The sequence below is a fragment of the Dysidea avara genome, chromosome 10 (genome assembly GCF_963678975.1).
Source record: "Dysidea avara chromosome 10, odDysAvar1.4, whole genome shotgun sequence".
NCBI classification, from domain to species: Eukaryota; Metazoa; Porifera; class Demospongiae; order Dictyoceratida; family Dysideidae; genus Dysidea; species Dysidea avara.
In genome coordinates, this window is record NC_089281.1 from 20,988,163 (window position 1) to 21,014,554 (window position 26,392).

The 26,392-nt window shown below is 38.0% G+C and overlaps 1 protein-coding gene across 2 annotated transcripts in view; it reads right to left on the reverse strand.

The window, feature by feature from the left end:
- LOC136267913 (protein NLRC5-like) overlaps nucleotides 1-26,392 on the reverse strand; it is a 54,658-nt gene that overhangs the window by 23,347 nt on the left and 4,919 nt on the right. The window contains exons 2-7 of one of the 2 annotated variants that reach the window (XM_066063098.1): nucleotides 16,116-16,170; nucleotides 15,969-16,059; nucleotides 7,885-7,945; nucleotides 6,105-6,556; nucleotides 2,928-2,988; nucleotides 2,426-2,877 (exon numbers count right to left, since the gene is read on the reverse strand). In XM_066063098.1, coding sequence (XP_065919170.1) covers nucleotides 2,426-2,877; nucleotides 2,928-2,988; nucleotides 6,105-6,556; nucleotides 7,885-7,945; nucleotides 15,969-16,059; nucleotides 16,116-16,170 — 1,172 coding nt within the window. Of the gene's footprint in view, nucleotides 1-2,425; nucleotides 2,878-2,927; nucleotides 2,989-4,583; nucleotides 5,056-6,104; nucleotides 6,557-7,884; nucleotides 7,946-15,968; nucleotides 16,060-16,115; nucleotides 16,171-26,392 lie in introns of those variants that run through there. The other variant, XM_066063099.1, reaches the window with a different exon arrangement.

Genomic DNA, 26,392 nt, shown 5'->3' on the forward strand with positions numbered 1-26,392 from the left:
ACACCTGACAGTTGTTTACAACCACAATGTGGCCCACAATAATCCAATTAGCTTCTTGTGGACAGATTGTAAGAAAGAAATTACACTCAGGTATATACAACCTGTTTGTGGCTAGCTCAGTGGAGATTAGACCATTGTGGTAACTGGTTAATTTAAAAAGCTATTAATTCAGTTTGTGGCCTTCAACATATTAAAGTGCCTCTGTAGACCTAGACAGCCATGCTGGCACTGGCTATTCACATTTGCTGCCATTCACACTTATCTTGCTATAATGCCTCAAATAGACTTTTTATCTACTTCACAAACCTTTAATCATGCTCCATGGCTTAATTGCACAACCTCACATCTTTTGCTTCTGAAATATCCTCGGTGGTTACAATGGGAACACTCTATACTAACTCACTGCTTCTATGCCATTGTCTAAATAATTAGACACTCATAATAGGCATCTTCGAGGATTTAAAAACCTGAGGTGACGTCAATAATTACCTACGCACAGACAATCTCCCATTTCACTACTTTCCAATCCTATAATCCCTAATCAAACTTAAAATCCTAATTTTTTCTTGTGCCTAGTTTGTTTCTGTTTGAAACATAATCTCCTACCCACACCACATTCAAAGAAAAAAATGGCATTATAGTTGGTTCATGTTCACCTGAGCTCCTGCCAAATACGGTGATATCAAAGAGGTGAAAGTGTGTTCACTCCTAATGGTTTTGTACTATTTTCATGTTGCAAACATGTTTGTGTGCCTGAATTGTCTATACCAAATGTATGGGATATTTTTAAAGCCTCATAACTCGCTTGTTCTTGCCCGTATCAAAGTGCTTTTTTGAGAAACAGTTCCAGCATTTAAAGGGCTTCACAGCACTAGTAAATGGTTGAGCAGCTAGCCCATGAAACTAACAAAAATGAGGGCTCAGAGGTGAACGCAAACAGACTATACGTAGAATTAATTTTGCATCTAAACGCACTCCTCAACCATCATTTACTGAGAAGTGAAATGGCCATTACATTTTGTATTCAGCTATGCTCAGCAAATTGCACAGCATTACAAATGAAGAACCGTATAAGAAACTCTGCAATCAATCCATGGCCAGCACATACACAAAATAGAGATAATAAACATGATAGCTAGTCAGCACAGCCACAAGGAACTGAGGGAAGTCATGATGAATTGCCGCAAATTTATACCTAGCGCTGTCAGCTAAAAAAAAAGAGGACAAAGCTAACGATGCATGCATTGTACATACTGCAGTATGCCAAAAAGCACTTGTAGGGTTGAGGTGACACCTACGTACATACATAGCAGTGAAAAAATCTAGCCCATATCCTTAGAGATTACACTAGTCTGAAGACATAATAATAATAAGTTGACAAGTACACAAATTTTTTTTTGGAATTTTCAACTAGAGTAGGGACCATAGCATATCAATAAAAAGTACTGAAACAAGCTGGAGTAGTGCACAATACTAAATCACAGTAAAACAATAAGAAGTGTTATATCCCCTACTGTGCATTTCCATTATGGCATCTTGAGCACAGTAGGGATATAACACTTCTTATTGTTCTACTGTGACTTCATATCAGGCACTACTCCAGCTTGTTTCAGTACTTTTTAATCAATGTGCTATGGTCCCTATTCTAGTTGAAAATTCCAATTTTTTTGTGTACTTGTTTGTTAACTTTTTTTGGAAAATAAAATTATTATGACTGGTGAACCCACACATACCGCATCAAAAGAAAAAATGGTGCCGTGCGTCCCAGCTATCAATTATTGTCTGAAAAGTGAAGTATCCATTATGCCAAGAGTTCATACTACTATATTATGAACTCTTGATTACACTTTGTTGTCAGCTATGTTCAACCCGTGCACAGCAGTACGAATCAAGAACTGTTCAAAAAGCACCTCTGCAATCAAAGTAGCCACTATGAATAATATGGACAATTTCCATTACAAAGGGAAGCCATCATGCACTACTGCCAAATTGACACTTTTCACTGTCAGCAAAGATGAATGGGACACAAAGGAGGACACTGGTAAGTCCATGAAGAATGCATTGCACATGCTGTGTATGCCAAAAGGCACATGTCCAGCTGAAGCGATGTCAAGCAGTAAAAACATCAAGCCCTTAGCCATTATCGAGTTACGCTTGTCTGAAGGCATCAGTCAGTCAGTTACTCAGTCAGTTACTCAGTCAGTCAGTAGAAAATTCCGTTTAATAATTTAAAAAAAAACTTGTTGAAAGCATTTCAGGTCAATCTGAAGACTTGCTTGGGCTTAGTTTTACCTAACCAGTGCAGTCAGTCATTTTGTTATTAGAGTCTTACAGTGACCAGCACAGAAGGTCTGTGAAACCATAAATCAATGTTATATGCAGTTCAGCCTGCTAGTACATAATATGAAAAATTAAATTACCATACCTGTATTATTGAAGGACAACTAATTGAGGAAACATAAGGAGAACTTTGCTGATCAGAAGAATAGCTAACTGTCATCAAACTACTACTTATTGCCATTGACTGTGAAAGTGCTGAATGTATGGGAAACAAAGGTGGCATCACTGGAGCAGTGGTAGTGACAGCAGTCATAATGTTAATGTTAGGAAAAGTATTGACAGTCGCTACTGGATGAGAAATAGTACCACCAAAATAAGGCCACTTTGCATCCAATCCACTACCACCAACAGGAGCAAATGGTCCTCGTTCTTGAGTTTGTTGAAACTGCTTTGGCTGAGCCTGGAGTGTAGTCCATCCTTGATGTGGAGGATAAGACATTATGGGATGAGATGGAGCTCCTAACTGAAGTGGATATACTGGTTGTTGTACTGAACATGTTTGATGTACACTATTACTATGATGTCCCTGATTAGTACCTGTAACATTTAACACATCAAACAATAAATATATGACAAAAATCACTAACCATGTTGTGACTGATTTGTTTCCATAGAAAGCAAGTTTTGAATACTTCTATAATATTCCTCCTATAATGATTAATACAAAAATGGTATCATGTAACAGATAAGTACAATGAATGTGTGCATAAACAAAAGTCATAGCTACATATATATAGACATATTAAAAATTTAAAATAAGAAATAGGGATTGCTGAAAAAAGCCACAAAACAAGAAGGGATCGCTGGGGTGGTAATGTAAACCACAAATCCCTATTTTGACTCTTTATACTCAAATGGAACATTTATAGAGAGTCAAAATAGGGATTTGTGGTTTACATTACCACCCCAGCGATCCCTTCTAGAGAGTCAAAATAGGGATTTGTGGTCTACATTACCACCCCAGCGATCCCTTCTTGTTTTGTGGCTTTTTTCAGCGATCCCTATATGTTATTCTGTGGCTTCTTCCGTATACGGAACAGCAGGCAAAGGCGAAGAAGAACTTAGAAATTTATCAAGGTGGAGGCCGGTTAGCGATCTGTGAAGTACAGGTTAATTAATGGGTCATGGACATGCGGAAGGACTCAGTGAGTAAGGCTGTGTAGTTTTTATCGCGAAAAATGGAAGCCTTGGGCTGTACACGAGTGAAACAAAATAATAATATTATGAATAATAATATGAATAATTCACATAAAATTCGCAGTTTTTGAATGTTTCTAAATCTCGTCTAGACCATTTTTACTCCATTTGTCTGAGTTCAGTGTTTGATAATAAGCCTTCTGAGAGTTGTTTTATGCTCGAGTCTGCTTTCTAAGGCTGGTTTTAGGTGACTGTTCTATTAGGATTTTCAAAAATTCCACTGCGATCCCTATTATGAACCCACTATCGTGGTTCATGATAACAATAACAACCAGGAATCATAAATTTCTAATAATACAGTAAAAACATTGCATACAACCCTAAAATGTACTACTGCATGAATTAGCACATCAAGAATTCAAATGACTCCAGGTACGCACCTAGCTGTATGGTAGCTACACAGTAGAGTGGATTCATATGCATGTACTAGGGATTGCAGTTGCATGGCAACACTGGCTATTGTAGTTTAATTCATCACCTTTGCAATTGTAATGTAGTGTGTTTGTGTGTGTTAGTGTCACCTAGTTTGCAATAGACTCTGTCACCTTGGCAATTAAATTTGCCATGCAATTACATTAAAATTAAATGATTTTCATTAGAATTAATCACCTTTGCCCACAATTAATTGACTGGTTGTTCTGCAAACAACAATGGAAGAAAATTTCTTTTATTAAGTTGTAGTTGGCACACACACATACGGTACATTCATGATCGTATAAAGTCATTTAGTGTCTAGCGTATACCAATGGCTTTCCCACATTTTTAAGTGGAATTTTGCATATTTTCAAAGTGACTGTACTTGATTGATTGCAAAGGCTGTCACAGGCATGATAAATATAGTAATGTCACGTGAGTAACAGCTGTTAATAGAGTCATTAATCAGTTGAACTTTTTAGCACTGCATGAAATTAAGAGCACATTGAAAATGAAGTCACCTAAGCTAGACAAGATGCAGCCATGCCAAGGCGCTTTTCATACCGTTCTTCATTTGTAATGCTGTGTAACAGGTTGAGCATAGCTGAAAACAAAGCAAACTGGCTACTCACCACTCATCAGTAATTGATAGCTGGGGGTGTGCATTCACGTGAAATTCTAGTACTATTCTTTTTTCTTTTGGTACGGTGTCCCGTGGGTTGACCAGTCGCAATCGTGTTACAAAAAGGTAAAAACAACACATGGGAATTGAAAACATTTAACAAGTGTATATACGTCACATGATGCATACAACTTACACAGCATCTATGAAACTTAATGCATGGTATAAAATGATTGATGTTTTAAGAAATAATTAAGGTGGAGAAGGAGGAGACATTGAGATAATCACACCTTAGGAATTTTTATTGTGTCATAAAATTGGTTGTGAGCAATAACACGAAGTATAGTTGAGTGATGGACAAAAATTGTTTCATTACTGTTAGTGAATTACAAGATGAGTTGAATGTTGAATTACACCATATCTCAGAGTAACAGCTGGAATATAAAGAATTGTGTACAAACACAGAAGGAAATTGTGAAAAGGCTGATATATATATGTACCACTTTCACACCTCAGATCAAAGGAAAGCCAGTGCATATGTAATAGTTATACCATAGCTGCAATGAATTTTGCTGATATATACACCCAAAGTCCGAGGGCCACAGGCCTGAGGGCTGCGGGTATATATGTCAGCAAAATCCCAAGCAGCTATGGTATAAGTGATATATATCGCTTGGGGCGCACTCACCTAATAGGTGAAAGAACTAACGAGAACTCATCCCATTTGTTTTATACAGTAGCATCTGAAGATCGATCGTGGTTTTAATAGCATGGGCTAATAGCCATCAAAATGTTGTCCGTACATTAAAATGTCATTAATATGTTACTATGCTTCAACACGCAATGTTAGAAAACTTGTGATTGTGGGATGGAGTTTACAGTATATTGTTATCATTTTTGTACTAAGTTAAGCCAACTAATTTCGCTATTGGGACAGTAAGTTATTATATTAAGTACTTAGGACTGTAAGTTACTAACCTATTTCATTACTAACCCATAAGTTACTAACCTATTTATTTCATGATGGCTTCCCTTCCATTACGAAGGGAAGCCATCATGCACTACCGCCAAATTGACACTTTTCACTGTCAGCAAATTTGAATGGGACACAAAGGAGGACACTGGTAAGTCTATGAAGAATGCATTGTACGAACTGTGTATGCCAAAAGGCACTTGTCCAGCTGAAGCAATGTCAAGCAGTAAAAAAAATCAAGCCTGTAGCCTAAGCCATTATTGAGTTATGCTTGTCTGAAGGCATCAGTCAGTCAGTTACTCAGTCAGTCAGTTACTCAGTCAGTCAGTAGAAAATTCTGTTTAATAATTTAAAAAAAAAATTCTGTAGCAAGTTGCTGAAAGCATTTTGGGTCAATCTGAAGACTTGCTTGGGCTTAGTTTTACCTAACCAGTGCAGTCAGTCATTTTGTTATTAGAGTCTTACAGTGACCAGCACAGAAGGTCTATGAAACCATAAATCAATGTTATATGCAGTTCAGCCTGCTAGTACATAATATGAAAAATTAAATTACCATACCTGTATTATTGAAGGACAACTAATTGAGGAAACACAAGGAGAACTTTGTTGATCAGAAGAATAGCTAACTGTCATCAAACTACTACTTATTGCCATTGACTGTGAAAGTGCTGAATGTATGGGAAACAAAGGTGGCATCACTGGAGCAGTGGTAGTGACAGCAGTCATAATGTTAATGTTAGGAAAAGTATTGACAGTCGCTACTGGATGAGAAATAGTACCACCAAAATAAGGCCACTTTGCATCCAATCCACTACCACCAACAGGAGCAAATGGTCCTCGTTCTTGAGTTTGTTGAAACTGCCTTGGCTGAGCCTGGAGTGTAGTCCATCCTTGATGTGGAGGATAAGACATTATGGGATGAGATGGAGTTCCTAACTGAAGTTGATATACAGGTCGTTGTACTGAACATGTTTGATGTACACTATTACTATGATAACCCTGATTAGTACCTGTAACATTTAACACATCAAACAATAAATATGTGACCCAATTTTGGAAAACCATCTTTTTGGGCACATGCAAAATTTGCAGGAAAACTCAATTGAAAATTTCAGCAATATTTGTGACTGGATCTACGAAAACCGTTCTTATCGCCCAAGACAGGAAGTTTGATTTTTTCACACAAACACAAAGCTTAATGAATGCACTATCAAGTTTCACTGCCACAGTCGACTAGAGTAAAGTGGTCTGCTTTTGCTGGCTGCTTTTTTAGAGCACAGTGGCGAGCCGTACAAGTGGTCTGGGATCTTGATGGAGCCCTGGCCAACCTGGAGATGGCTGTGTGTGGCTGTACAGCTCCGTGGTGTTGGACAATGACCTGTGCTGTAAATTTCCTTTCATTCTAGCCAGTTCTGAGCACTGAATGGCCTATAACTTGGCCTGATTCATCCCAGCACGTTTCTTTTCAATTTTTGAACACCATCTTGCCCGCCTTCCAGGGCCCCCGCCTCCCACCCTTCTGGGGCTCGCCTGATACAGACAACCTCGATTTAAAAACTATCTAAAATGGCAGGAAACTTAGCTGTTGACTACTTCTTCAGTGGATGATCAGGAAGGTAAAAAATTGTTGTGAAACGTGTGAAAATTTGGTATGCGTAGCTACCATCATTGGCCAGCTACAACACACTGAATATTTAAAACCGACGTTTCTCGATACTTTTAAATGGGCGATAAGACCGGTTTTCCCAGAGACAGTCACATTTTTAAAATTTATTTTTTTGCATATTTGGATAAAGCAACTATTAAACCTTCTTGCTGTGAAATTTCACAACCAAAGCTTCTTTCTGCTAGGAGATATGGACGATTTTATCTGACCATGTAGTGATTTTGCCATGCGTGGGACACCAATTAACTTACAAATGGGGTGATTTGTTCAGGTGCTATAATGGTTAAAACTAAGTCTTAGACAATGATACATGATACATGGAATTAAATTGAAAAAAAAGACCAGCAACACTAGATTTAACTATCAGAAGTCTCTTTATAATATTTTTAGACAGTAAGAATGGAATCATCTGTAAACAAAGTGATTTGTCACCATTTGTCACACTTAATCACTCACAGAATTCAATGGATTAATATCAAAAGTTATGTTGTAACGTATTAGACAGTACATTGACCATATCTCTGGAACCCTTCAAGATATCAAGCTGAAATTTTGACACAAGATGGATAAACATCCAGTGCCTCATTTTAGCTACAAAAGAGAAAATTGACAAATGTGCCAAAAAGGATGGTTTTCCAAGATTGGGTCACATATATGACATAAATCACTAACCATGTTGTGATTGGTTTGTTACGTTAGAAAGCAAGTTTTGAATATTTCTATAATATTCCTCCTATAATGATTAATACAAAAATGATATCATGTAACAGTTAAGTACAATGAATGTGTGCATAAACAAAAGTCATAGCTACGTATATAACAATAACAACCAGGAATCATAAATTTCTAATGATACAGTAACAACATTGCATGCAAGCCTAAAATGTACTACTGCATGAATTAGCACATCAAGAATTCAAATGACTCCAGGTACGCACCTAGCTGTATGGTAGCTACACAGTAGAGTGGATTCATATGCATGTACTAGGGATTGCAGTTGCATAGCAACACTGGCTATTGTAGTTTAATTCATCACCTTTGCAATTGTAATGTAGTGTGTTTGTGTGTGTTAGTGTCACCTAGTTTGCAATAGACTCTGTCACCTTGGCAATTAAATTTGCCATGCAATTACATTAAAATTAAATGATTTTCATTAGAATGAATCACCTTTGCCCACAATTAATTGACTGGTTGTTCTGCAAACAACAATGGAAGAAAATTTCTTTTATTAAGTTGTAGTTGGCACACACATACGGTACATTCATGATCAAAGTCATTTAGCATCTAGCATATACCAATGGCTTTCCTATGTTTGTAAGGGGAATTTTCCATATTTTCCGTAGTGACTGTACTGGATTGATTGCAAAGGCTGTCACAGGCACGATAAATATAGTAATGTCACAGCCATTAATGGAGTCAGTAATGAGTTGAACTTTTTAGCACTGAGGTTAAGAGCGTATTGAAAATGAAGTCACCCAAGCTAGACAAGATGCAGCCATACCAAGGCACTTCTCATACTGTTCTTCATTTGTAACGCTGTGTAACGGGTTGAGCATAGCTGAAAACAAAGCAAAACTGGCCACTCACCACTTATCAGTAATTGATAGTTTGGGGTGTACCGTATATGACCGTATAGAAGCCCGGGCGTTTATTTCCTATAAATCATTTTTGACCCAGCGTTTAAACGAGACCGGCGTTAATTTGGACCCCGGCGTTTATTTCTTACTAGCCACTCATTGAGAATGACAGGTGTCAGTACAAGTACCTACGAAATACGAAATCCATAGCCCATCACGTACATAAACCCATTTGGACTCCTCTGCTGGGTGAAACATTGGAAGTCTGGTGGAAAGATGACAATGACCACGATAAATACGCTATGGCCATCACCAGAAGAGAAGGCATAGTCGAACAAGACAAGACATAAGACTGGTGACGAGACATCACTGTATAGTTAGCAGCTGACACGAGTTTAGAACCCCTTTCAGTACATATCATTAGCACCCCGGCGTTTATTATGACAGTCTCCTAGTGGTACCCGGCGTATATTTGAGCCCCTGCGTGTATTTGAGCCCGGCTTTAATACGGTCATATACGGTACATTCACGTGAAATTCTGGTACTATTCTTTTTTCTTTTAGTGTAGTATCCCGTGGGTTCACCAGTCGCAATCATGTTACGAAAAAGTAAAAACATAACATGGGGATAGAAATCATTTAACAAGTGTATATATGTCACATGGTGCATACAACTTACACAGCATCTATGAAACTTACTGCATGGTATAAAATGATTGAAATAATTAAGGTAGAGAAGAAGGAGATATTGAGATAATCACACCTTAGGAAATTTTACCATGTCATAAAATTGGTTATGAGCAATAACATGAAGTACGGTTGAGTGATGGACAAAAATTGTTCCATTACTGTTGGTGAATTACAAGATGAGTTGGATGCTGAATTACACTACATCTCAGAGTAACAGCTGGAATATAAAGAGTTGTGTACAAACACAGAAGGAAATTGTGAAAAGGCTGATATATATATATATGTACCACTTTCACACCTCAGATCAAAGGAAAGCCAGTGCATATATATCACATATCGCACTGACTCAAAATGTAAATGAGATATACGCACTGGTACCAGTACGTATATTTCACTTATCTGAACACTTTATATGATTGAATTGGCACAGGTGTTCAGATAATGGAAGTCCTACTGTACTTCAGTCTATAGCCATGATTGAATAACTGCTTCATTATATTAGATAGATATTTAAACAGCTCTTAAAAACAAACATATGTAGACATTACTTAGTTTGCATGATGTGGGTAGGTGTATCCCCCTCTCTGAAGATCTGGCTAAGCAATGTTGCAACCATTTCTTGACTATCACCTTTGACCTCACTATTATTCCACCCTTTGAAAGTCACACTCTTTTTTTCACAACTTAGCTGTTATGGTCTTTGTTTTATTGTTTGCCAGCCCTGGTCAAAGCTGGTCTATGGCTGCTTTGAGGTTTGCTTTTACCTGGTTTACTTACTGTTCTACAGGAATAGCAAAGTGCTCATGATCAAAGCTAGAACAAAATTAATTTCAAATACATACTGTAAAGTCGGGTTGTTAAGCGCATGCGCTTGTAATTTTCGGAGAAAACTTTTTGTAAAAATCATACTATCTGTTAGGCGCATATGCCTAATAAATAATTGTGGTGAGTGTAACACGGAATCACCACGTTGTGAGAGTAGTTAATAGTCGCCATGCCAGTGTGTAAGAATATTTGACTCCATTTCTTGGTGAAATCCTTCGTGATAAACAAGATCTAATCCAAAACAGCCAAGCTGTAAAAAAAGTGTGCGGCCCTCAGAAAGGCTATGGTGAAAAAAGATGTGAAATCCAAGGTGGCGGCCAAGAAATGGCTGTGATGGTAGGTTAATGGTAAAAATTTTAATAATGACAATTCAGGTAAATTTTGTGAAGCGGCACAAAAATTCACCTGAATTGTCGTTATTAAATTTTTTACCATTAACCTACCATCACAGCCATTTCTTGGCCGCCACCTTAGATTTCACATCTTTTTTCACCATAGCCTTTCTGAGGGCTGCACACTTTTTTTACAGCTTGGCTGTTTTGGATTAGATTTCATTTCTTTTTGTATTTGTATACCCCGAAGCCGGCCTATGGCCAGCTTTGGGACTTTTTTAACCTATGTTTTTTTTCTTTACTACAGGAAGAAGAAAAGATGAAGTAGATGTACTTTAAATATTTTATCAGTAAATGTACAAATTATATATATATATAATACATATGTGACCGGATTTGCGAAAAGGGGTCTTCCACACACATCCAATTTGCCAACTTTGACAATTGATAACTTCAGATTGGAAAGAGCTATTGCTTTGAAATTTGGGCAGTGGTGATTTCTTTGCAGCTGAACTCTCTACATGATGGTTTCTTTGTAGCTGAACTCTCTACAAGGTAATTTCTTCTAGCTGATCTCTCTACAGGGAGATTTTTTTGTAGCTGAACTATCTACAAGGTAACTTCTTCTAGCTGATCTCTCTACAGGGTGATTTGTTCGTAGCTGAATTCTGTACAGGTGATTTGTTTGCAGCTGAGCTCTTTACAAAATGGTTTCTTTGTAGCTGAACTCTCTACAAAGTAACTTCTTCTAACTGATCTTTCTACAGGGTGATTTGTTTGTAGCTGAACTATCTACAAGGTAATTTCTTCTAGCTGATCTCTCTACAGGGTGATTTGTTTGTAGCTGAATTCTGTACAGGTGATTTGTTTGCAGCTGAGCTCTTTACAGAATGGTTTCTTTGTAGCTGAACTCTCTACAAGGTAACTTTTCTAGCTGATGTCTCTACAAGGTGACTAGTTTGTAGCTGAACTTTCTACATGGTGGTTTCTTTGTAACTGAACTTTCTACAAGGTGACTTCTTCTAGCTGATCTTTCAATAGGGTGATTTGTTTGTAGCTTCACTCTCTACAAGGTAACTTCTTCTAACTGATCTTTCTACAGGGTGAATTTGTTTCTGGCAGAATTTTCTACAGGGTGATTTCTTTGCAGCTGAACTCTCTACATGATGGTTTCTTTGTAGCTGAACTCTCTACAAGGTAATTTCTTCTAGCTGATCTCTCTACAGGGAGATTTGTTTGCAGCTGAGCTCTTTACAGAATGGTTTCTTTGTAGCTGAGCTCTCTACAAGGTAATTTCTTCTAGCTGATCTCTCTACAGGGAGATTTGTTTGTAGCTGAACTATCTACAAGGTAACTTCTTCTAGCTGATCTCTCTACGGGATGATTTGTTCGTAGCTGAATTCTGTACAGGTGATTTGTTTGCAGCTGAGCTCTTTACAGAATGGTTTCTTTGTAGCTGAACTCTCTACAAGGTAACTTTTCTAGCTGATGTCTCTACAAGGTGGCTAGTTTGTAGCTGAACTCTCTACATGGTGGTTTCTTTGTAACTGAACTTTCTACAAGGTGACTTCTTCTAGCTGATCTTTCAATAGGGTGATTTGTTTGTAGCTTCACTCTCTACAAGGTAACTTCTTCTAGCTGATCTCTCTACAGGGAGATTTGTTTGTAGCTGAACTTTCTAAATGATGGTTTCTTTGTAGCTGAACTCTCTACAAGTTAACTTCTTCTAGCTGATCTCTCTGCAGGGTGATTTGTTTGTAGCTGAATTCTGTACAGGTGATTTGTTTGCAGCTGAGCTCTTTACAGAATGGTTTCTTTGTAGCTGAACTCTCTACAAGGTAACTTCTTCTAACTGATCTTTCTACAGGGCAATTTGTTTCTGGCAGAATTTTCTACAGGGTGATTTCTTTGCAGCTGAACCCTCTACATGGTGGTTTCTTTGTAGCTGAACTCTCTACAAGGTAATTTCTTCTAGCTGATCTCTCTACAGGGAGATTTATTTGTAGCTGAACTATCTACAAGGTAACTTCTTCTAACCGATCTCTCTACAGGGTGATTTGTTCGTAGCTGAATTCTGTACAGGTGATTTGTTTGCAGCTGAGCTCTTTACAAAATGGTTTCTTTGTAGCTGAACTCTCTACAAGGTAACTTCTTCTAACTGATCTTTCTACAGGGTAATTTGTTCGTGGCAGAATTTTATACAGGGTGATTTCTTTGCAGCTGAACTCTCTACATGATGGTTTCTTTGTAGCTGAACTCTCTACAAGGTAACTTCTTCTAACTGATCTTTCTACAGGGTAATTTGTTCGTGGCAGAATTTTATACAGGGTGATTTCTTTGCAGCTGAACTCTCTACATGATGGTTTCTTTGTAGCTGAACGATCTACAAGATAACTTCTTCTAGCTGATCTCTCTACAGGGAGATTTGCTTGTAGCTGAACTCTCTACAGGTGAATTGTTTGAAGCTGAACTCTCTAAATGATGGTTTCTTTGTAGCTGAACTCTTTACAAGTTAACTTCTTCTAGCTGATCTCTCTACATGGTGATTTGTTTGTAGCTGAATTCTGTATAGGTGATTTGTTTGCAGCTGAGCTCTTTAAATAATGGTTTCTTTGTAGCTGAACTCTCTCAAGGTAACTTCTTCTAGCTGATGTCTTTACAGGGTCACTAGTTTGTAGCTGAATTCTCTACATGGTGGTTTCTTTGTAACTGAACTCTCTACAAGGTAACTTTTTCTAGCTCATCTTTCTACAGGGTGATTTATTTGTAGCTGAATTCTGTACAGGTGGTTTGTTTGCAGCTGAGCTCTTTAAAGAATGGTTTCTTTGTAGCTGAACTCTCTACAAGGTAACTTCTTCTAGCTGATGTCTCTACAAGGTCACTAGTTTGTAGCTGAGCTCTCTACATGGTGGTTTTTTTGTAACTGAACTCTCTACAAGGTGACCTCTTCTAGCTGATCTTTCTACAGGGTGATTTGTTTGAAGCTGAACTCTCTACAAGGTAACTTCTTCTAGCTGATCTCTCTACAGGGAGATTTGTTTGTAGCTGAACTCTCTACACGATGGTTTCTTTGTAGCTGAACTCTCTACAAGGTAACTTCTTCTAGCTAATCTCTCTACAGGGTGATTTGTTTGTAGCTGAACTCTCTACATGATGGTTTCTTTGTAGCTGAACTCTCTGCAAGGTAACTTCTTCTATTGATCTCTCCACAGGGCGATTTGTTTGTAGCTGAACTCTCTACATGGTGGTTTCTTTGTAGCTGAACTCTACAAGGTGATTTTTTCTAGCTGAACTATCTCTTTCCATAGTTGCATGAACTCCCTACAAGGTAACTTCTTCTAGCTGATCTCTCTACAGGGTGACTTGTGTGTAGCTGATCTCTATACAGGTTTCTTATTTCTAGCTGATCTCTTGAATTCTCTTCAGGGTGACTGCTCTATTAGGATGACTGCTCTATTAGAGTATCTCGATCTCGCACTTGCTGCACCAAGTTGGATTTCGTGTTATAACTCCGTGGCTTTAAGTCTGATTCTTCTACACCATTGATGAGCCTTTCTAAGATGATTACTCCATCTGTACAACGATTTTCAATGCATTACCCCAAGCGGTTTATCTGGTAGGCGTGGCAAGCAGTCGTTTTTTTTATTAGCTGATCTCGATTGCGTAATTGTTACACACTGTTGGTTTTTTCGTTGTATCTTCCTGGTTTTTGTTACACACTGTTGGTTTCTTCCTGGTAATTGTTACACACTGTTGGTTTTTTCGTTGTATCTTCCTGAAAATCGGTGGGTGAATAGTTAACCTATTCACCCACCGATTTTCAGCTTCTTCCCATACGCGGTTTACTCTGTAGGCGTGACAACATATTGGTGTTATTTTTCGTGAATAATCGCTCATAACTCTTTGCCTGTTTATCGTATTCCAGCCAAAGTTGGTACCGAGATGCGCCTTTATATCCCTCTTCTGTGTGCCAAATTGCAAGGCAATCGGATATGGCGTTCGAGTTTTATAGCAGTTTTTGTAAGTGTGCGACAAGAAAAAGAAAACGAAGTGTATATTTAGCCGGTACCGGTTTGCAAACACTAACGGCTATTGTGCCGGCACTAGTAGGTTGCCCCGAGCATTCAACTTTAGGGCACGCATCTAGTAGGTTGCCCCGAGCATTCAACTTTAGGGGATGCGAAAAGTAGTTCCTTAGCGTTAGGGGTAGGCTAGGGTTCAGCTTTGGTTTCTTCTTCACATAGAAGTCACTTCAGTCGGATGTTTATAACGTAGAAACTAAATAATATGACTAGCTGCAGCACTGGTGGTATAATCGTTACAAACATTGCTTATGAGTACGGATGCCCGGGTTCGAACCCCCGCTTATAGACAACTTTTTTTTTTCGCTTTCTTAGGTTTTTTGTACAAGTTTTTTTTAATGCACGTAACATTCTAAGTATTATACCCTCCACTGCCGGCAAAATAGCCGGCAAAACAGTGTAACCGGTACCGGCTCTATATAACCTGCCAAAAGAAAAATAAGAAGAAAAAAAACAAAGAAACTGAGCCAATTTTTGAAGTCGCATATCTCGGGAACGCGCAAAGCGATTTCGCTCAAATTTGGAATGTGGAGTGCTGCAATTGGAGGGCATATCCACAGCAAAAATCGTCTTGTTTCATCAAGGAAGCACAGAGCTACGGAGGTGCGAAAATTGCGTTTTCTTTCTTCCTGTCAATATATTCACGGGTGTTACGCGCCGGCTTCTTGGGCCGCACGACACACTACCGTGTGTCTTGATTATCACTATCCAGATGGCTGATTTGCTGTATACATAGTAAAGGGAGACCTCAAGGGAGACGCAAGTGCTTGAGGAGACATTAGTTTTTCAGTACTCTCAGCTTTTCTTGACATTTCTTGCTGTGTGTAGCTTTATCGTCGCATTTTTCCATGTGCGCTTATCATCCATGGTTAATCACAAGAAATGCGTATGCGCTTAACAAATAATATGCGTTTAACAGATGCACGCACTTAACAACCCAACTCTACGGTATTGTTCCACACAAAAAATAGCCAAGCTGGGTGTAGTTTTGCTACAGTCTTTTTCAAAGACATTGCATCATTTTCCAAGTCAAGACATTTTGGGCTGTTTGGCTCTAGCTTATATGTACAGATGTAGACTTACTGTCACAAAACCCATATACATATATATATATATATATATATATATATATATATATATATTCACAACCCTACATGAGATAGTAGCCACATGGTTATTCCATATTGAATATTGTGATGAGTTCTATATCAGTATGATGTACAGGTACACTAACTAGAGCAAACAACTTACACTATTACTGGAGCAAGTAAATGCAAAGTTTTCCAGTTGAATAGGGTCTGCATTAGGACCAAATGGTGAGTTTGATCTTAAAGTCTCAGCTCTAAGCAAGAATATGAACATTACATATACGTAACATTAAACACCAGTACAACTTACAACAGACGTGCAATGCCTTGTCGTCGTTCTGTAGTTCTCCAACTGTTGTCCATCTCTGCAACATTGTTACACATATTAACACATTGTAATGATCCCTACCAGGTTGCAAAATTCCTGTATTTTTCTGATTGTTATTTTTCTAATATCCTTCAAGCCATACATATACAACCTATTATTAGTTGGCTTACATTAAACGGCACCCACCAAAACACTGCTGTTAAATACCATCTAAACCAAAACAGCCAAGCTGTAAAAAAAAAAAAGAGTGTGGCCCCCAAAAAGGTCAGGATGAAAAAAAGATGTGAAATCCAAGGTGGCGGCCAAGAAATGGCTGTGATGGTAGGTTAATGGCAAAAATTTTAATTACGACAATTCAGGTGAATTTGCATTGCCTCCTCCACTAGGATTCGGCACCAAATTCATCTGAATTGTCGTAATTAAAATTTTTGCCATTAATCTACCATCACAGCCATTTCTTGGCCACCACCAGTGTTGGGAGTAACGCGTTACGTAATATTATTACTTTTGTGGTATCTAAGTAATATAACAAAATACGCTATAAAAACAGGTAATATAACTCAAGTTACTTTACTTACAAATGTAATGTGTTACCTAAGTAATATAGTTACTGTAACGAATCTAATATTACGTAATATTATTACTACAAGAAACGAAGTTACTAATCTCGTTAGCAATCCACTGAGTAACGCCTAGCCACAACGAAGTAATGAAGCCTACTGAATGAAGCTTATTCACCAGCTCCTTACTTATAACTAAGATTTGCACATTGTCCAACAACACAATCATGTCACGTGATAAGGTGGTAGTTTCACACGTGACAGCTTAAGGCTGTGGACACAAAGTAATATAATATGTAATATACTTATTTTATGGGTAATATGTAACTGTAACTAAATAGTTCAGTTGCAAGTAATATGTAATATGTAACTAGTTACTTTTATAAAAAGTAACTTGCCCAACACTGGCCGCCACCTTGGATTTTACATCTTTTTCATCCTGGCCTTTTTGGGGGCCACACTCTTTTTTTATAGCTTGGCTGTTTTGGTTTAGATATCACTTCTTTTTGTATTGCAAGCCACAAAACTGGCCATTAACTGGCTTTGGTGCTTCCTTCCAAATTTTTTTTCTTCTTTCTTTTCTGCAGGAATTGTGGAACAAAGGAAGAAATTTTGTGTACAGCTTTTTGTCTGATACTCCCATTGTTTGTAGCTGAACTCTTTTCAGAGTGACTTGTTTCTAGCTGAACTCTCTACATGGTGATTTGTTTGTAACTGTAGGGCAACTTTTATTTAGTTGATATCTCTACAGGGTGACTTGTTTGTAGCTGATCTCTCTACAGGGTGATTTGTTTCTAGCTGAATTCTCTACAGGGTGATTTGTTTGCAGCTGAACTCTCTATTGGTTTCTTTGTAGCTGAACTCTCTACAAGGTACTTCTTCTAGTTGAACTCTCTACACGGTGATCTTTTGTAGCTGAACTCTCTACAGGGTGATTTCTTTGCAGTTGAGCTCTCTACATGATGGTTTCTTTGTAGCTGAACTCTCTACAAGGTAACTTCTTCTAGCTGATCTTTCTACGGGTGATTTGTTTGTAGCTGAACTCTCTACAGGATAGTTTTTTTGTAGCTGAACTCTCTGCAAGGTGAGCTGATCTCTCTACAATGTAACTTCTTCTAGCTGATCTCTCTACTGGGTGGCTTGTGTCAAGTTGCATGCTCTGCAAGGTGACTTGTTTGTAGCTGAACTCTCTACAGGATGGTTTCTTTGTAGCTGATCTCTCTACAGGTGACCTGTTTCTAGCTGATCTCTCTACAGGATGGTTTCTTTGTAGCTGAACTCTCTACAGGGTGATTATTTTCTAGCTGAACTCTCTATAGGGTGATCACTTCACAGCTGAACCCTCTACAAGGTGGCTTCTTCTATCTGATCTCTCTACAGTGCGATTTGTTTGTAGCTGAACTCTCTACAAGGTGACGTTTTCTAGCTGATCTCTCTACAGAGTAACTTGTTAGTAAAGCTGAACTCTTTACATGGTGGATTTTGGTTGTTAAACTCTCTGCATGAAGACTTTTTTGTAGTAGAATTTCTACAGAGTGAATTGTTTGTAGCTGAACTCTCTACAAGATGATTTGTTTCTAGCTGATCTCTCTTGTTTATAGCTGAACTCTCTACAGGATGGTTTCTTTGTGGCTGATCTCTCTACAGGGTGACTTGTTTATAGCTAAACTCTCTACAAGGTGATTTGTTTGCAGCTGAACTCTCTACAGGGTGGTTTTTTGTAGCTGAACTCTCTACAAGGTGAACTCTTTCTAGCTGATCTCTCTACAGGGTGATTTGTTTGTAGCTGAACTCTCTACAGGTGATTTGTTTGCAGCTGAACTCTCTATATGGTGGTTTCCTTATAGCTGAACTCTCTACAAGGTGACTTCTTCTAGCTGATCTCTCTACAGGGCGATTTGTTTGTAGCTGAATTCTCTACAGGGTGGTTTGTTTGCAGCTGAACTTTCTACATGATGGTTTCTTTGTAGCTGAACTCTATGCAGGGTTATGTGGTTGTAGCTGAACTCTCTACAGGGTGATTTGTTTGTAGCTGAACTCTCTGCAAGGTGATTTCTTCTAGCTGATCTCTCTACAATGTAATTTCTTCTAGCTGATCTCTCTACTGGGTGGCTTGTGTCTAGTTGTACACTCTATAGGGTGATTTTTTGTAGTCAAACTCTCTGCAAGGTGATTTGTTTGTAGCTGAACTCTATACAGGATGGTTTCTTTGTAGCTGACCTCTCTACAGGTGACCTGTTTCTAGCTGATCTCTCTACAGGATGGTTTCTTTGTAGCTGAACTCTCTACAGGGTGATTTTTTTTCTAGCTGAACTCTCTATAGGGTGATCACTTCACAGCTGAACCCTCTACAAGGTGGCTTCTTCTATCTGATCTCTCTACGGTGTGATTTGTTTGTAGCTGAACTCTCTACAAGGTGATTTTTTCTAGCTGAGCTCTCTCTTGTTTCTAGCTGATCTCTCTACAGAGTAAATTGTTAGTAAAGCTGAACTCTTTACATGGTGGATTTTGGTTGTTAAACTCTCTGCATGAAGACTTGTTTGTAGCAGAATTTCTACAGAGTGAATTGTTTGTAGCTGAACTCTCTACAGGGTGCATGACTTGTTGATAGCTAAAACTCTCTTCAGTGTGACTTGTTATAACTATACAGCAATATATTTGTAGCTGAACTCTCTACAGGGTGAGTTGTTTGTAGCTGAACTGTCTACAATATTAACTGGTTGCTGCTGAACTCCCTACAGCATAATTTGCAATGTAATAGAAATCTATGATGGAATAAGTCATGAACTAGCTGAATGCTCTATTAGGGTGACTGTTCTATTAGAGTATCTTGATCTCGCATTTGCTACATGGAGTTGGCTTTGGAATCGTAAGTCAGTGGTTTGTAAACCGATTGTTTTTTACTACTGCAAGGACTTTCTACGATGACTATTCCAGCTACATACCCATTTTCAGCTCACTGCTCTAAGCGGTTTGCCTAGTAGGCCTGAAAATTATTGGTATTTTTATTCACGAATCTTGATCGTGCAATTGTTACACACCTTCGGTTTCATTTCATATCTCCATGATCTTTATTTTGATTGCTTTCAAACCACCAAAAGGCACTCATACAATGGTTGATCTATCCACAAAACGATTTTCAACTCATTCCATGAAGCGGTTTACCCTGTAGGTGTGACAACAAATCTATCTTGTTTTATGCGAATAATTGGTCATAAATCCTCAACCGTTCATCCGATTTACACCAAATTTGACACTAGGATTTGCCTTTGGACTCCCTTTCTGTGTGCCAAATTTCAAGGCGATTGGAGTACGCGTTTGCGTTTATAGCAATTTTTGCAAGTGTGCGAAAACACGAAGAAGAATAAGAAAAAAACCGAAATTTTGGCTGCTCATATCTCGGAAATGGCTCGAGCGATTTCCTTCAAATTTGGAATGTGGACTCCCCTAGCTGGTGAGCAACTCTGCAGCAAATTTGGTTCCAATCAGATAAGGTAACATCGAGATACAAAGGTGTGAATATGACATTTTCTTTCTTCCTGTCAATATACTCACGGTGTGGCGTGCCGGCTTCTTGGGCCACACGACACACTATCGTGTGTCTTGATCATAGAAATATGTATCATACACGATGAAAAGCATCTTTATAATAAAGAGTCTAAGTGCTAGCATCAAATCCAGTATTAAAAACATTAAAACACCAGCAGAAGGTTGAACATTGAATTTTAAAAATGAAGCAGCACATAGCCACCATTTCACACCACAATAACTCACAGGTGGCATGTGCGCCTTTTCTGGTTTTGACAAGTGTTTGCCTCCTGTGCTTTGCTTTTCTTTTTTGTTTTCAGTTACACGGCTGTCTTCTTCATATGAGAATACCATACCAAAGAGTTAATTTTTCATATCAACACTTTCCTTAGAGGAGCGTATTTAGGTGTCACAAAAGTGGCAGCAAAAGTAGCACTTACACTACTGTAAAGGAAAGTAGATATACATAGCTGCACTATGAACAATTGGATTGCCACCATGATCATGCCCTTAAACGATAAGACCACACCACCATGATGACCTTTAATAATCTAAATATTTTCATTTGTATGTGGTATATAACTAATTTGCACTATTTTATTACTGATAATAATACCACACAAAATTAGCCAAGCTGTGAAAAAATGGTGCAGCCTTCAAAAAGCCTGGGTGGAAAAAGTTGTGAAATCAAAAGTGGCGGCCAAGAAATGGCTGCAATGATGTTTATGCTAATAAATTTTAACAATGCACACAGCCATTATTAAATTTTTTAGCATTAACATCATTGCAGCCATTTCTTGGCCGCCGCCTTTGATTTCACAACTTTTTTTTACCCTGGCTTTTTAAGGCCGCACCATTTTTTCACAGCTTGGTTGTTTTGTGTGGATTTCACTTCTTTTTGTACTTTACAAGGCCCCAAAACTAGCCTATGGTTGACTTTGAGGTTTGTTTTTACTCACATTTCTACTTTTCTATGTAGATACAATGATGATTATTGAAGACAGACTTATAAATGTATTTCATTGCATGATTTAATTCAATATTTGATAATATTATTGTAATACTCTAATAGAGTGCACATTTTTTGAGGAATTTTAATAGAACATACATAGAATGTTCTAGAGCAATCTAGTATTTCCATTGGTAGATCTATAAAATTACAAACGTTTGATAACATGATAAGCAGATTTGAAATAGAAATTTCATTTATAAAACAGTCAGGTGATCAGCCAAGGTAGCATGGTTCAGTGGTTAAGGATGCAGGTGTTAGGTATGGAGGTCCCTGGTTCAAACTCTGGTAAGATTTTTTTTGGACATCTTTGTACACCTTGCAAACTTGGTACGTGAATCCACCATTACACACTCTTCATTTGTGCCAATGATTGAAGCAATCGAGTTCTACGTTTGCATTTTATAGCAATTTTTGCAAAGTGTGCGAAAATAAATTGAAGCCTTTGTAGCCCCCCATACAGCATAAGAAGAAAAAACGAAGAAATTAAAATGAAACTTTAAATGCCCATATCTCGCAAATGACTGTTGTGAATTTAATCAAATTTGCTGTGTGGCCTACCCTACCTTGGGGACAGCTATAATTCAAAAATGGTGTGCTTTGGAGAAGGGGCCATTGGAGCGGAGCTATGCACACTTGAAAAAGCTGTTTTCTTTCTTCCTGTCAATATATTCGTGGTGTGGTGTGCCGGCGTACTTGGCCACCACACTACCGTGTGTCTTGATTTCAGTATCACATGGGTGACTTGTGAATGTTCCACAGGGTAATTTGTTTTACATAGCTGAGCTCTCTACAGACTGAGTCAATACATAGTTTTCCATTCTACATGGTGGCATCTGAATTTTCCTCATTACATACGTAGTCGAATATTCTACAGAATAACTTATTACAAACTGAATGTTCTAATAGGGTGACTGCAATATAGATATTTTGATCGTGCACTGATTACTCATAGTTGTTTTTGTTATACAATGGATAAAATATAGGGTATATATTACTAGTGTAAATTCTTTTACAGTATGCTTTAATTGTTACTTGCAAAGAAAGTTCTAACAGTAAAAATAAGAAAATCATCTTGTTAGCCTACTTAAGAGGAGTTTGAAAATCTTAACAAGAGTTTAAAAATCTTTATTTTGTTGCAGTAGACCAATGGGATATACATGTAAGTTGTGGGAGTTGTCACATCAAAGAGATACTGTATACCCATGGTTTTCACAGTTAGTAAAGGTACTATGAAATTTTATGATGTGAAAATTTATGCATGTCAATTAACACATGCACCTATAAACTTCAACTCACCATACTGATAAATAAGCGAGAGTGAAATCTACTTTTGTGAGTTGCACCCCCTTTAATATCAGGAATGTGTAATACTGTTTGTAAGCATACATGGAATCAACATATGCCTACAAACTGCAAGACTAGACCATGCCTTGTACAGTAACACTACTACTATGCTATTTGGTTTAGATGCACTTTAGCAATCGGTATGACACTTGAAAGTAAAAAATCAATCCAGACCCTTCATAGCTGAGCGGTCAAGTATGAAAATCTTTGAATCGAGCAACAGTGATCCGTGACTTTTATATACGTGAAATTTGAAAATCCTGACTAAGTGCATAATCATGAAATATACATACTGCAAAAATTTCCAGGTATATGGTAGTATGTCATCGATCTTTCTTCATGATTTCATCTCTGTCTGTGGTTAAGAAAGGAAAAACTTGCCAAGCAATGGATTTCCTATCCATGGTACACACATCTCAACTATGTATAAAATTGCATTCGTAATTTACAACTGCTGTAGTGAGACCGCTGTAACTCCAAAGTTCTCAACATATACATGAGGCTGAAACTTCACCAGAGCATCAGTAGATGAGAAGTATAAAGAATTTTAAGTTTGATTAGGGATTATAGTGGAACAAGGGAGATCACATATACTAGTGGACATTAAATCCCTACTTCAGTCAATACCGACAAATGTCTACAAGTACATCTTCAGGTGTACGCAGTCCCTTGTATCATTAGGGATTATGAACGTTTGGGCTTTTCTGACCAAAAGTATACTCTAAACCAGCCTCACAATACCTTCATGGTGCCTTGGCAGTATTGGTTAGGTGTAACCAAGCTCAAAGTATCTTCAGTACAACCTGAGACGCTTCCAAAACATTGCTACAAAATTTAAAAAAAATTTAATGGAATTTTCTACTGCCTGACTGACTAACTGACTAATGTTTTCAGACAAGCATAACTCAATAACGGGGCACGGTATTGATTTATTCACTTTTCGACATCACTTTCAGCCCGACAGGTACCTTTCGGAATACCGCAGTATTAACAATGCATGCTTCTTGGACGTCCTCCTTTGTGTCCCTTTCATCCTTACTGACAACATAAGGTGTCGATTCATGGTAATGCCACAACATGGCTTCCTTACATATGACGGGAATCATCCAAGTTGTCTGTTGTGACTGCAATGATTGCAGAGCTCCTTCTCCTAGTGTTCTTCGTTTGTAACACTGTGGGCCATAGCTATTAAAAATTATAAATTTAAAAATTAAGTAGGGATCCAAGCAATAAAAAGTAGTGAAACAAGAGATGAACGATGGTAGCTATCATAGCATAGTTCAGTGGGAAATTCCTACTTTGGCATGGTATATTATTTTGTGTTCAATGCCAAAGTAGGGATTTCCCACTGAGCTATGCTGTATTAGCTACCATCGTTCATCTTTTGTTTCACTACTTTTTATTACTTGGATCCCTACTTCATTTTTAAATTATAATAATACAGTACAATAGTAACTGTATAGTAGGGACCACAAAGGAGTAGGCGTGGCCCACAAAATAGTATCTGTTGACAGTGAAAAGTGTCGATTTGGCAATAGCATGTGATGGCTTCCCTTCCACGTAACAGAAATCGTCCGTATTTGTCATAGTGGCTATTTTGATAGCAGAGGTGCTTTTCAAATAGTTCTTGATTCGTACTGCTGTGTAATAGGTTGAACATAGCCGACAACGAAGCGTAATGGATATTTCACTTTTCAGATGATAATTGATATAACCAGGGCACACGGCACTATTTCTTTCGGTATGCATGGATTGCAGAGGTGCTTTTGAACAGTTCTTGATTCGAAATGCTGCGTAACGGGTTGCACAAGTTGACAACGAAGCATAATGGATACTTCACTTTTCAGAGGATAATTGGGGCGTGCGGTGCCATTTCAGATACGACATACATGGGTTCACCAGTCATAATAATTATTTACAAAAAAGTTATCAAACAGGTACACAGAAAAATTTGGAATTTTCAACTAGAGTAGGGACCATAGCACATCGATAAAAAGTACTGAACAAGTTGGAGTAGTGCACGATATTAAATCACAGTAAAACAATAAGAAGTGCACAGTAGGGATGTGACTGTTCTATTAGGGTGACTGCTGTATTAAAGTATCTCGAGTCAGCTAGCCTGCAAAGATGTGCATTTGAAAAGAGGTGTGTTCATCATGGTTTTGATTGATTATTAAAGCATCCCGAGTCAGCCTACAAACTTGAAGGTGTGTGGTCACTAGCTATTCCATTATAAATACAGCTAGCGTAAAAGGGGTGTGGTCATCGTGGTTTCAATCAATAATGCATAGAACAAAGAATGGGTGTGATCCTGTGACCTATCGTGAAGATACAGGTGGCTATCTAGTACCGGTATCTCTGTACCGTACTGTAGCATTTAAGCGCCTTAAATAATCTTGTGGCGTCTATTATGCTGCTTAAAGAAAGTGTTGATATGGAAAATTAATGCCTCAATATGGTTTCGTTGGATGAAGAAGAGGATAAGCAGCCTGATTGAAGATAAAAGAAAAGACAAGGCGCAGAGGGCACACACTCATTGGAATCCCAAAAGGCACACCCCACTGGTGAGTTTGTTATTGTGGCATAAAATGGTGGTTGTGCGCTGCTTTGTTTTAGGCCTGTACCGATTATGCCAGCATAATTTTGAGCATAATCGGTAGCCAAAAGCATCGAGCATAATGCCAGCATAATAGGCACAATTTTTGTGCATTGGTTATCAGAGAGGCTGAAACTCTGCCTATTTTGCATGATGCAGGATGGGATAGTGTGCAAACATGGATTTACAGCTAGAAAAGATTAGTTAAAGATCGATATACTCTAATAGAACAGTCACCGCCTGTTGAAATATCCTAATAGAACGTTCAGAGGTGTATTAGATACTCTAATAGAACAGTCAAGACACAAGTTTACATGAGCATATTTGGAGCATAATGGGATACAAACGGGAATAATTGGAGCACAATAGGGTAAATTTTGGAGCATTGCTCAAAGCAATTTCAAAAGCATAATAAGCTCAGGCCTACTTTGTTTGGCCTCTAGGCTTGCGAATGTTGTCAGTCAGTCAGTCAGGTAGTCAGTCTAAAATTCAAGTTTTGTCGATTTAAAAAAAATTCTATATGAATTATCCAACCACCTGTAAGTATTTTGTTATATTTAATGCTGCATTATGTATTATACGGACTAGTACTATTCTGTAAAGTTGATTTTTGTCTTGTAAGATGTCTCTAGGATGGTTTTCAAAGGCGGAATTTTTGGCGGCTAGCAAAATTTTCATCTGGATCCCTACTTAAACGGTACTACATCGTACCGTTTGATAATGGCCACTTTGATAATTCAGTAATTGATAATTGGGGCATGCACGTTCAGATGAAAACAATAAGCCTGCAGCCATTCCTTCCAGGTGTGCATGGGTTCACCAGTCATACAAAAAAGTTAAACAAGCAGGTATAAGGAAAAATTAAGAATTTAAATTTGTTTACAGTACTAAAAGTAGAAAGAACATTTTAAGTTGGATTAGGTCAAAGAAAACAAGTTGATGTTGTGCTCCTTCTAAAAACCAGGCGCCATATTGCTAGCTTTAGCCTCAACACTGTGCAAATTAATGTTACATATTATGCTGTTATTTCTAGGTTTTTGTTTTACAATGCATACAGAATTAGTATATGTAATAGGATGGATGGCTGTGGTATTCGGGATTAATAGTGCGAGCATTGTAAATAGGAAGGAGTAAAATAGTACGAGGCAAAGCTGAGCACTATTTCCTTCCTGTTTACAATGCGAGAACTATTAATCCCGAATACAAAGCCATCCGCCCT